The 12,827-nt window shown below is 40.4% G+C and overlaps 1 protein-coding gene across 3 annotated transcripts in view; it reads left to right on the plus strand.

Moving 5' to 3' along the window:
- Positions 1–12,827, plus strand: part of zgc:171482 (zinc finger protein) — a 218,175-nt gene that overhangs the window by 119,154 nt on the left and 86,194 nt on the right. For all 3 annotated transcript variants that reach the window (XR_009064573.1, XR_009064574.1, XM_057847733.1), the window contains exon 4: positions 11,619–11,799. Coding sequence is in view for 1 of the 3 variants with exons in the window: in XM_057847733.1 (XP_057703716.1) it covers positions 11,619–11,799 (181 nt within the window). In the remaining 2 variants the exon portion in view is untranslated. The remainder of the gene's footprint in view (positions 1–11,618; positions 11,800–12,827) is intronic.

Below are 12,827 nucleotides of genomic sequence, written 5' to 3' on the forward strand. Positions count from 1 at the left end.
CCTTTCATGTTTTTTTTTTTCATTAAAAAAAAAACTTTGAACCTTTGTTATGTTTGGAACTTGTTTAATGTTGTGAATCAACTGTTAAAGTTGTTAAAATTGCTACCGTTTTTGCATTAGTTCCCTTCTGTCTACTTTCGACATGTTAAAGTTTTAAAACTGTCTCATCATTTAAAGATAGATTCAAGCCAAGATTTTGCCGATTTAGGAGTATTTTAGATAAAAAGTTACTTAAGTTCACTAGGAAGGTTCACTACAACAGAGCCTTTCTGAGAAGTCTACAGCTTCAAAATGGCAGCCGTTTATTAACGCCGCCATCTGTCATTTCGCATGTAGTTCTAGGAGGATTTGATATCTAGGCGTAGATTGTAGGCTGTCGTCTCCAGTCAGGAAATATTGGAGCCACCTAGCCCAGCATCGCGTTTGCTACAGCGTCACAACACTCTTCTTTCTCAGTGTCTCTGACTTTTCTCGCGTCATTCAACCAACGTAGTAACGCATATTGTCTCGTTGCCGAAACGGTGACAAAAATCCGAACAGAGAAAAAAAAAAAAAACTAATTCACGAAAAACGTACAGATATTGAACGTATGGCGTACACATTTAAAAATCAGTGCTCACTTGTACAAATTACGCCGAAACTGTACAACTTGACAGGTATGGACACTGCTTCTTCTCCCTCATTTGCCATGCACTGACCCATTCACACTTCTTGCCCCTGTCTGCAGTTAAAATGTGCCAATGGCCTAACTCTAAGCAAGTTCAGAAACACTATACAGACAATAAATTAATAAAACGATGCCGCACATTGTGACCTGATTGGCAGCAAATGGAAATGCAAATAAAACAGCATTATTTAAAAATATCCTCCTTCTTTCTTACCTAGATTGACCCTGTGCATGCCATGGGAAAAGTACAAAGGTATTTGGGCTGAGTGAAGGCAATACCAATGTTTACTTGGTATGAAATGCAATGCCTTAAGCTTTTTCTGGCTCTTTGTGTTTGGGAGTGGAGGTAAAAAGCGGAGAAAGTAGGTCGTAAAGGTGCTCACAGATGAAAGCGAGGTATGTGTGTGTGTGTGTGTGTTGGGGGGAGTATGTGATATGTTTTCATCCAATTCTCCACCTGGATTTCTCTCTTGTTCAGTCTGTGCACACGGGATCCACCTGCTCAAAAAGGGCAAGAGAAAGTGAAATGCCATTTATTAGTCGAAAAGACTATTTGCAGCACCGCCACTGTTAATTTACACTCTCAAGCACTTCTTCCTCAAATTCCAAATGAGACCTTCCTTCAAGTGTATATTTAGCAGTGATGTCTCCCATGGTGCCTAAACGCAGCACAGTGAAAGTAGGAGCACAGAGAGAGCAAAACAGAAGGAGAGAAAGATAAACACAGCTAATTAGGGGTCTATTGTGAGGTGTACGACAGAAGGAAGAGACAAAATATACAGAGATGCTGACGTCAGGTGGGGGTTGATAAACCGGTAGACATGGAGCTCACACAGACACTAATCAACATATATGCTGTAACAGTGAAGATAGAGGTCTATTCTGTCAACAACAATATTGCAGTATTAGATCAAAATCACGTCTGTGCCCTTGCATGATTATTATTGATTGAATTTCATTTGCAATGCATTTTGGTCAGTGCCTAAGAAGAAGTTTCAAGATTGATCTTTAAGAGGCAGGACGGTTTTGTGCTTTTTGACAACTGAGAAATACCATGTCAAGTTCATATAGCACTTAAAGTGCCTACGACAGCATAAAAAAATCTTAAATAGCAATTTTATGTGAATTAGAATCATATTTTGAGACAATTTGACTGCATACAACAATTTGGCGAAGAGCAGATGATGAGAAATTATTCTTTCAAACTGCCGGTTAGCCACTCCTGTCATTCTAGCGTCCCCAGCTGGAGGATGACGTCGGCAGGGTTACGATTTGGGCTGATTTAGGCTACTTCTACACTAGGATGGATAATGGCCTTAAACGTGTAATTAGTTGGACTATACGGCATGTCGGCTACACTAGTATGCCTATTATGCGGATTAGTTGTTAGACGGATAAAGTAGGCGGGTAATGTTGCCCGCAGCCTACGCGCCGCCTAACATGGACTGCTGTCACCGTACAACATTCAGATACTCGGGAAGCGACGTAATGGCGTCACTGTTTTTAGTGCGGCATGACAGCATCGTAAACAATGGAGGCAGATGATCATGACGTGGCATTCCTGCTCTTTTCTTTTCCACACATTTTTCTTGAATCTTCACATTACGTCTCAATAATATGCTTAAATTCAGTGCCCATTTGGGGCCCTTCCATCGAGGATGAGGTGGAGATGAACGTTTTTTACAGAGCCTGTCTCCCGAGTTGTCGCCGATCAGCCAGCTGCTGGGCTGGCCCCTCCCAACTCATAGCTGACCGAACATGAATACTCTATATAAAAATGCGTAGAGGAAAATTAAACCCCAAAAAGTGACCTGCGTGGTACCCCCAGTCAAAGAGGCGTGCCATCAGTTTTTTTCCCCAGACATTTCTGCCCGTGAAAACTGTTGCCACTTCCAGGATCGCCACTTTTATGCACAAGCAGTCCTGGTTGCTGCTTCCAGGAAATATACTCAGCGCCACACCATATGCTTGTATTTGTTATTTTCCAAGTGGTGAGAGCGCAACTGAGCATCCATTGTAACATCCCAAGTAATGATGTCAGGCTTCCATTGTTTTAAAAAGATTTAGTTCAATCACAACACGGCGCCTGCTTGTAAAAGCAGAGCGTGCTCTCCCTTCCACTCTCGCTCCTGTGTGATGCGTTTAATTGCGATCACGAAAAAAACAGTGATCACAAAATAATGACAGTCTTGAAGGTGTAGTAATTTTGAATTTTGCCGTGGAATAATTTCCGTTTTAGAGGTAAACTGCGCGGGCGATCACGTAACATATGAGGCTTCTCCTTTTTACTCATGTGTAGTTTGCGCAAATGCAAGCGTACCTTGCAGAAGCTGGGAGGCCTTTAAACGCACCTTAAACAAAGTGTGTACAGGTATAAAAATAGTCGGCAAAATACCCTGGAGAAAATTATCTGTCTTAGTGTAGACGTAGCCTTAGAATTCAGCCCACTGAGACACAGGTAAGGTAACGACACAGGAAAGTACGACACGCAGCAGCAAAATGTCATCCTTGTTTCAATTTCTCTACACCAATATTTTTACAGGATATTCTTTTTATCTATGTATTTTCCACAATTGCTAAATAAATGGTATGGTCATGACACATAACAGTCTTGTGCTAAATGGAATGTGAAATATTAAAAATGGATTTATTCAGTATTTCAGTATAGTTTATTTTATCATGTAGAACAAACTCAGACAAAAAGCTTGAAAAAATAATGAATTAGTTCAAAAGTGCAACTCTTTAGCATTCAGAAACACTAAAAGACATGAATAAAAAACATTGGGGTGGTCATTAAATGTTACTTTTATGGAGCATGTGCAGGAAAATATATATAAATATAATCACTCCATTCTGAGGGAAAAAAATATGGAATCACTCCATTTTGAGTAGAAAATACAGACTAACCTAGTCAATTTCCTTTCCTTAATTGGGCCACTGGTCAGATTAGATCTGCTCGTTAGTCAGCAGTGAAAAAACAGTGCCATTATCACATCTTGGAGGGCTTCTGGACCAAGTGGATTCACAAGAATCATGGCTCCAACAAGAGAGATGTCTCTTGAGACCAAGGAGAGGATTATCAAACTTCTTGAAGACGGTAACGCTACATGTATGGTTGCCAAAGATGTGGGCTGATCTGGACCAAGTAGAAAAAGCATGGCAAGGTTGTTAAAGATAAGCGTACTGGTAGACATCCAAACGTCATGACAAACAACTGAAGGCCATATGCTTTGAAAACAGAAGATGTACAACAAGACAAATGAAGAACGGGAGGAAGCTGGAATCAAGCTATGTGGCAGAACTGTGCAAAATAACCTTAAGGAAATGGGATTTTTATACAGGAAAGCTAAAAGGAAACCGTCATTGACACTTAAACAGAAAAGAACAAGACTTCAATGGGCTAAGGAGAGCCAATCATGGACTGTAAATGACTGTATGAAGGATATTTTCAGTGACGAGTCAAGAATCTGCACTGGACAAGGTGATGATGCTGGAACTTTTGCTTGGTGCCGTTCAAGGGAGATTTACAAAGATTTCTGACTGAAGAAAACATCGAAATTCCCTCAGTCCTTGGTGATATAGGGCTGCATGTCAGGCCAAGGCACTGGGGAGATGGATGTGGTTAAATCTTCAATAAATGCACAAGTTTACATTGAAAATTTAGACAGCTTTCTTATCCTTTCAATTGAAAATATGTTTGGGGACGACAATGCATCATGTCATAGAGCTAAAACTGTTAAAGCATTCCTTCGAGAAATACTCATCCAGTCAATGTCACTGCCTGCAAATAGCCCAGATCTCAACCCTATTGAAAACCTGAGGTGGAAATTGAAAAAAATGCTCCACAGCAAGGCTCCGACCTGCAAGGATGATCTGGCAACTGCAATCAAAGAGAGTTGGCACCAAATTGATGAAGAATACTCATCAAATCCATTCCTCACAGACTGCAAGCTGTCATAAAAGCCAGAGGTGGTGCAACTAAATACTAGAGATGTGTTTTGATTGTTATTTCTTTGTTTGTTTCTAATGATTCCAAATGTATTTCCTTAAGAATTAAATGATTCTATATTTATTTCCCTGCACTTGCTCCAAAAAAGTAACATTTCCTGACCACCACAATGTTTTTTATTCATTTCTTTTAGTGTTTCTGAATGACAAGGAGTTGCACTTTTGAATTAATTCATTATCTTTTCAAGATTTTTAAAATGTCTGAGTGAGTGCTTGTCCGAGACTGGTGATTCCATACTTTTTACTAGGGGTTGTACCATGAATGTGTGACCTTCCCAACAGACTCTATTCTATTCTATTCTATTCTATTCTATTCTATTCTATTCTATTCTATTCTATTCTATTCTATTCTATTCTATTCTATCACTATCAAATCAACTATGAACGTTCGATGACACTTTGCAGAAAGGTGAAAGCACGGTTAAAACCGTGAGTCACTGATGTTGTTCATTGTTTAATGTTTAGTGGAGTGGCAGCTGCACACTCGCATGCACGAACCCATACACACACGAGTTGTTTGAAACTTTCCACGCTCTGTCACTTGTTTTTGTGTTTGCTTTTTAGTGTTTTGACAGGTACCAAAGCAGTTGATAGTCCTTGGGACAATTTTGGCAAAACAAGCAGCACTATACTCATGGGACCAGAGATAAAGTGGGTGAAGTGACAGGGAAAGAATAACAGGATAATAATAAGTGAGGAAATATGAGCGTGCGAACACAGAGTACACATTAGAGCAGGTAGAAGATATGCTAACGAGCGCAAGGGCTGAATGCATATGCAGAAATCCGAGGGATGGATGCGACTTTTACTCATGGGTCCCGCGGCTCCCGTGACACTATCATGAATAAAGATGGAAATGGGACGACAATAGACTCCACGGATAATAACACATTTCTCACCTGCAAGATCAATGAGGTGCAGAAACGATGTCATCCTAACAGGAGCTAGTTTCATCCTAGTTTATAATGTCTCCTGTATCCAATCCAACAATTACGCACATCAAATTGCAATTTGAACTGATGGGATTTTACAAAGATTAAATGTGGTTTTTAATGCAAAATTGGTGTCAAATGAGCAATCTGGAATGAAAATAGCTCCTGAGCTGGCATACATATATACATGTGGATTCAACTGATTCACTAAATTAAAAACCTCAAAAGCCATTTTACCACTTCATTCATATAAAACTCAGTCCATTTTTATCACATCTGCCATAATGAAATCCTAATGGATCCTAGTTATGTGCCTCAAATGACAACTATCTAGGGGGATTTTACTAGATAAGTTTGTCAACATTAATTTGCACTGGTTACGGTTCAGTATGTTTTATGTACTGTATGTATTGGGTTTTTTGTTGTTGTTGTACGAGTGGGGCAAATAAGTATTTAGTCAACCACTAATTGTGCAAGTTCTCCCACTTGAAAATAATAGAGAGGCCTGTAATTGTCAACATGGGTAAACCTCAACCATGAGCGACAGAATGTGGAAAAAAAAAAACTGAAAATCACATTGTTTGATTTTTAAAGAATTTATTTGCAAATCATGGTGGAAAATAAGTATTTGGTCAATACCAAAAATTCATCTCGATACTTTGTTATTAACCCTTTGTTGGCAATAACGGAGGCCAAACGTTTTCTGGAACTCTTCACAAGCTTTTCACACACTGTTGCTGGTAATTTGGCCCATTCCTCCATGCAGATCTCCTCTAGAGCAGTGATGTTTTGGGGCTGTCGTTGGGCAACACGGACTTTCAACTCCCTCCGCAGATTTTCTATGGGGTTGAGATCTGGAGACTGGCTAGGCCACTCCAGGACCTTGAAATGCTTCTTACGAAGCCACTCCTTTGTTGCCATGGCTGTGTGTTTGAGATCATTGTCATGCTGAAAGACCCAGCCACGTCTCATCTTCAATGCCCTTGCCGATGGAAGGAGATTTTCACTCAAAATCTCTTGATACATGGCTCCATTCATTCTTTCCTTTACACAGATCGGTCGTCCTGGTCCCTTTGCGGAAAAACAGCCCCAAAGCATGATGTTTCCACCCCCATGCTTCACAGTGGGTATGGTGTTCTTCGGATGCAATTCAGTATTCTTTCTCCTCCAAACACGAGAACCTGTGTTTCTACCAAAAATTTCTGTTTTGGTTTCATCTGACCATAACACATTTTCCCAGTCCTCTTCTGGATCACCCAAATGCTCTCTAGCGAACCGCAGACAGGCCTGGATGTTAACTGGCTTTAGCAGGGGGACACGTCTGGCAGTGGCAAAAACATCAGTGCTCTTAAGGAGATCTGCATGGACGAACGTGCCAAAATACCAGCAACAGTGTGTGAAAAGCTTGTGAAGAGTTACACAAAACGTTTGGTCTCCGTTGTAGCCAACAAAGGGTACATAACAAAGTATTGAGATGAACTTTTGGTGTTGACCAAATACTTATTTTCCACCATGATTTGCAAATAAATTCTTTAAAAATCAAACAATGTGATTTTCTGTTTTTTTTCCACATTCGATCTCTCATGGTTGATGTTTACACATGTTGACAATTACAGGCCTCTCAAATATTTTCAAGTGGGAGAACCTGCAAAATTTGTGGTTGACTAAATACTTATTTGCTCCACTGTATATCCAACTTCTTGGCGAGGACGGTACAATGACGTATAATACATGTTTTTGGATAGTTATTTTGAGATTTGTGGTATTTAAAAGGTTAATTCCGACCTATGCAGAAGTTCGGTTTAAGTGAAGACGATCGGAACTCGTTCGACTACCCCTATTGCCTTTTTAGAGGGTTTTGAGTGATCTACTCTGACCCAATGGATATAGGCTTTTCTAATTTGATCTCCACCTATACAAACAACTTCCAAGGTAAAAATCACGCAAGCAACAGTTTGCTCAAAACAGGAGCTCGTAAAATTCAGAATTTCTATCCATTCTCCAAATGATTAATTAAAACAGCTACATTTTCGATGAGAACATTCTCTCTCTCTTCTAATATTACCAGGAATAATCATTTACAAATTCATGCCAGTAAATGTGGAAATATTACAATCTGTTTTCCACGATTTTTGGGGGGTCAAAGTAGAATTAATTTCAAAGATTAAGTAAAAAAAATACAATTAAATTTTTAAAAAAAAACTCAATTTGGATTTCCAAAATCAATTTGGAATATCAGCATCAAATGGTCGGAAAAAGAAGGAATATCTTTAGACTCTTTGAGCTACTTAAATTGATGGACTCAAATTTTGTAAAAAAATCATGAACATGTGGATTCACACCCAAAACCATCCATGAAAAAGTATCCAAACGCCATCAATTGAAATACTTACTGAAGAAATTGCAGCACACACAATTCCACCACCATTATACATACACACCCATCATTTGTATGGTGGAACAATAAACAATGCTGCATCAATACCAACACAGCACAATAAGGTAGACGCGTGCCAAAACAAAAGGCAACTGCATTCGTGGAACTGGGAGAGGGGGCAGGTAGAGAATGACAGTGTGCGTGTGTGCGGGGGGCAGTGGAGGACCAGAGAGAATGCCAGTGGATAACCTGCCAATGCCGATAAATATTTCATCCTATAACACACACACAGTCACTGAGCCTGGTGCCCACAGGAGGCAGGGAAGGCAAATATAGAAAAGCAAAAGAGTGAATGATAGAGAGAACGAGGAAAAAGAGAAAAGCAGGGACAGCTGAGACATAGCAAGGCCTGGAAGGTGAAGGTGTCCTCAACGTTTATGAGCGTGATGCTAAACAGGGCTGACAGTCCTCACGCACACACATACAGATGAGGGTGTCGCACACACTTCCCTTTCACCCTTCGCTTTCTCGGGTCGAGCGAGGTTTGTCTCCCCCAGCTTGACACCTGGCCTAGCAGCACCGCTGGTGTGAGATGCAGTCGCAGAAAGAGACGGCGACGGAAGACGATGCTCGAGTGCGTAAGTGTAGATGAATTGACTCCTCCTCGAAATGAGCACAGACAAGAACAGAGAAATGACACAGAAAGCAGAACATGGAAGAATACCGTAGTTTCCCGAATATAACGCACACTTTTTTTCCCCAAAATCAACTTGTAAAATCATGGTGCGCATTATAAACGGGTATATTTTATATATACACACATATATATGTGTATATATATATATGTATATATATATATATATATACAGTGCCTTGCAAAAGTATTCGGCCCCCTTGAATCTTGCAACCTTTCACCACATTTCAGGCTTCAAACATAAAGATATGAAATTTAATTTTTTTGTCAAGAATCAACAACAAGTGGGACACAATCGTGAAGTGGAACAACATTTATTGGACAATTTAAACTTTTTTAACAAATAAAAAACTGAAAAGTGGGGCGTGCAATATTATTCGGCCCCTTTACTTTCAGTGCAGCAAACTCACTCTAGAAGTTCAGTGAGGATCTCTGAATGATCCAATGTTGTCCTAAATGACCGATGATGATAAATAGAATCCACCTGTGTGTAATCAAGTCTCCGTATAAATGCACCTGCTCTGTGATAGTCTCAGGGTTCTGTTTAAAGTGCAGAGAGCATTATGAAAACCAAGAAACACACCAGGCAGGTCCGAGATACTGTTGTGGAGAAGTTTAAAGCCGGATTTGGATACAAAAAGATTTCCCAAGCTTTAAACATCTCAAGGAGCACTGTGCAAGCCATCATATTGAAATGGAAGGAGCATCAGACGACTGCAAATCTACCAAGACCCGGCCGTCCTTCCAAACTTTCTTCTCAAACAAGGAGAAAACTGATCAGAGTTGCAGCCAAGAGGCCCATGATCACTCTGGGTGAACTGCAGAGATCTACAGCTGAGGTGGGAGAGTCTGTCCATAGGACAACAATCAGTCGTACACTGCACAAATCTGGCCTTTATGGAAGAGTGGCAAGAAGAAAGCCATTTCTCAAAGATATCCATAAAAAGTCTCGTTTAAAGTTTGCCACAAGCCACCTGGGAGACACACCAAACATGTGGAAGAAGGTGCTCTGGTCAGATGAAACCAAAATTGAACTTTTTGGCCACAATGCAAAACGATATGTTTGGCGTAAAAGCAACACAGCTGATCACCCTGAACACACCATCTCCACTGTCAAACATGGTGGTGGCAGCATCATGGTTTGGGTCTGCTTTTCTTCAGCAGGGACAGGGAAGATGGTTAAAATTGACGGGAAGATGGATGCAGCCAAATGCAGGAACATTCTGGAAGAAAACCTGTTGGTATCTGCACAAGACCTGAGACTGGGACGGAGATTTATCTTCCAACAGGACAATGATCCAAAACATAAAGCCAAATCTACAATGGAATGGTTCAAAAATAAACGTATCCAGATGTTAGAATGGCCAAGTCAAAGTCCAGACCTGAATCCAATCGAGAATCTGTGGAAAGAGCTGAAGACTGCTGTTCACAAACACTCTCCATCCAACCTCACTGAGCTCGAGCTGTTTTGCAAGGAAGAATGGGCAAGAATGTCAGTCTCTCGATGTGCAAAACTGATAGAAACATACCCCAAGCGACTTGCAGCTGTAATTGGAGCAAAAGGTGGCGCTACAAAGTATTAACGCAAGGGGGCCGAATAATATTGCACGCCCCACTTTTCAGTTTTTTATTTGTTAAAAAAGTTTAAATTATCCAATAAATGTTGTTCCACTTCACGATTGTGTCCCACTTGTTGTTGATTCTTGACAAAAAATTAAAATTTTATATCTTTATGTTTGAAGCCTGAAATGTGGCGAAAGGTTGCAAGGTTCAAGGGGGCCGAATACTTTTGCAAGGCACTGTATATATGTGTGTATCGGGCCCAAAAAATGGTATCGGTGCAACACTAGTATCAATCCATGGAAGAAACATTTATTCATCATGATGAAACGAGCAAGTTATACAGCAGCCTTCAAAAGTTTTGTTTTGTTTTCTCCGAGATTCTGGTAAGTAGGAGAAGTTGTCAAATCAGATTATTACCGTACATATTGTCAGTTTATGGTTATGTTTTGAACTACCAAATTGCTAGGCTTGTGCTGTGTTTCACCAGTCAATTAAATGACATTTCTGTATCCGTACACGAGCTCTGTTTTCTTGTATTCTTCTATTTATTGGTGCTAAAATTAGGGTGCGCGTTATAAACGGGTACAATAATTTCCCCTAGATTTTACAAGTAAATTTGGGGTGCGCATTATACACGGGTGCACCTTATATTCGGGATATTACGGTATACTGTATTTGCCTTTCTTTGAAAGTTCGCCAATATCCAACCGATCCGTTTAGTGGCACCACAGAAAGGTGTGTCAACCCATATAGCAAAATATAACTGGAGCGGACATGGGCCAGATGTGGCGGACGAGACTCTGGCGTCGTAAAGTCGAAATCACGTACGCCGAGTTCGTGGTAACTCTGGGACTACCTTTAATCATTTTCTGATGAATTAAATGTCGTGCTTGCTTCTCATGGTAGCCCTGATTATGACTTACAGCTAGAGGTCAATGAATTATTGCACATGCATAACTAATGAAATGTCCAAATCTGGAAAATTTTACTCTTTACCTCTGTTAAAGCCTGTTGTAAATGTCTCTCTGGGTTTCTGGAGTATTTTGGGATTTTCTGCATCCTTTTCCAGCCAGTATGCCAGATGGGCAAGAACAAAAAGAGGGAACAGCTTGAGAGAAATAATGCTTGGCTTCGTTGGGCGTATATGTTGTGGTGAAGTTGTTGGGATTTTTTGTTTTTGTTTTGGTCATTTCTGCAGTTGCTCTATTCGCGCCTTATCCACTCCCATCCTTTGTAATGACATATCATGATGAAATGGCTAAAAGCCACAGTGTCAGAGATTTATGATCGCCTGAGAATCCATCTGTGTGACGTGTCTGCTCCTGATTCTACCCCATCGACTCCTCACCATTGTGCTCGTTCTCTGGCCTCTTTCAGGACTGCGATGAGACAGAGGTCGACAAGAATAAGTGCTGCACCTTGTGCAACATGTTCTTCACCTCCGCCATTGTGGCTCAGTCCCACTACCAGGGAAAAACCCACGCCAAGAGAGTCCGCCTGGTGCTGGGTGAAACGCCAAGCAGCCCCGCAGCCTTGACCATGCAGCCTACGAATGCAGGTAGCCCACACCACCCGACTGATGATTTGTACAAAACAATGAAATTTTACGACATATGACGACCATTCTTCTAAGAGATGCCCTTTGGAGTGTTAACTATTTTTGTTGACATCAGTGTTGTTTTTGCCAGCCCTTTTAATTTTTGTCTTAGTCTTGGTCTTTTGGACGAAAATACTTATTAGTCTTAGTCATATTTTAGCCATTTCAAAATGTGTTGACGAAATCTTATACAAATTTCGTCTCGTTTTAGTCGACAGTTACTCAAAATGTTTTTGTCTGTAAAATTCAAAAGTTTTAGTCTAAAAATAAATACAGGTTTCCAACAATTTCGAATGAGCATATGCAGACGCGGACATATTGTCGCGTCTACAAGGACAACGCCAACTTCGTGATTATGATCAAGCCTGATCGTTTAAACATCGCCATCGCGATGTGCGCATGCGCGATAGTCCCATCGCAAGGACGTGCGATAGTTTTTTTTTTTTCTTCCAATCCACAAACCTTTGTTCTGCTTCACTCGCTCGCACAGCCTCTCTCACCCCCTTTCCCAGCTCTCAGTCACTGCGGCCCTTGCTTATTAAAGTTAACGATGGCTTTGATCTGGCCATAAAAGCCGATTTCACACAGGCAGCAATCTGTCAATCATCGTTTGATTTGTTAAACAGTTTCTGCAAGGAAGCGCGGGCTGGAATGAATGTGTGTGTCTGGGGTGGGAGAATGTGGAGACGTTCGAGACATATAAAATAAATGACAGAAGTGATTATGAGGAGTTTGCAATTTCTACATGTCACTTCAAGAGTCACAGCCATGTTAGGTAAACAGAAGCATTTAATAAAGCCAAGCATTTTTCTACTACAGTACTTTATTCTTGTTTAAAAATGATTCAGTGGGACAGTTATGTTTAAAACTGATCATAATTATTACATTTGGAGTGCTTAAAAAGCATTTATTAATATATATATACATATATATGTATATACACACATTTTTTTAAATCATACTTTGGGGGGAAAAAGTGAGAAAAAAAC

The sequence above is a fragment of the Corythoichthys intestinalis genome, chromosome 10, assembly GCF_030265065.1.
Source record: "Corythoichthys intestinalis isolate RoL2023-P3 chromosome 10, ASM3026506v1, whole genome shotgun sequence".
In the NCBI taxonomy this organism is placed as follows: Eukaryota; Metazoa; Chordata; class Actinopteri; order Syngnathiformes; family Syngnathidae; genus Corythoichthys; species Corythoichthys intestinalis.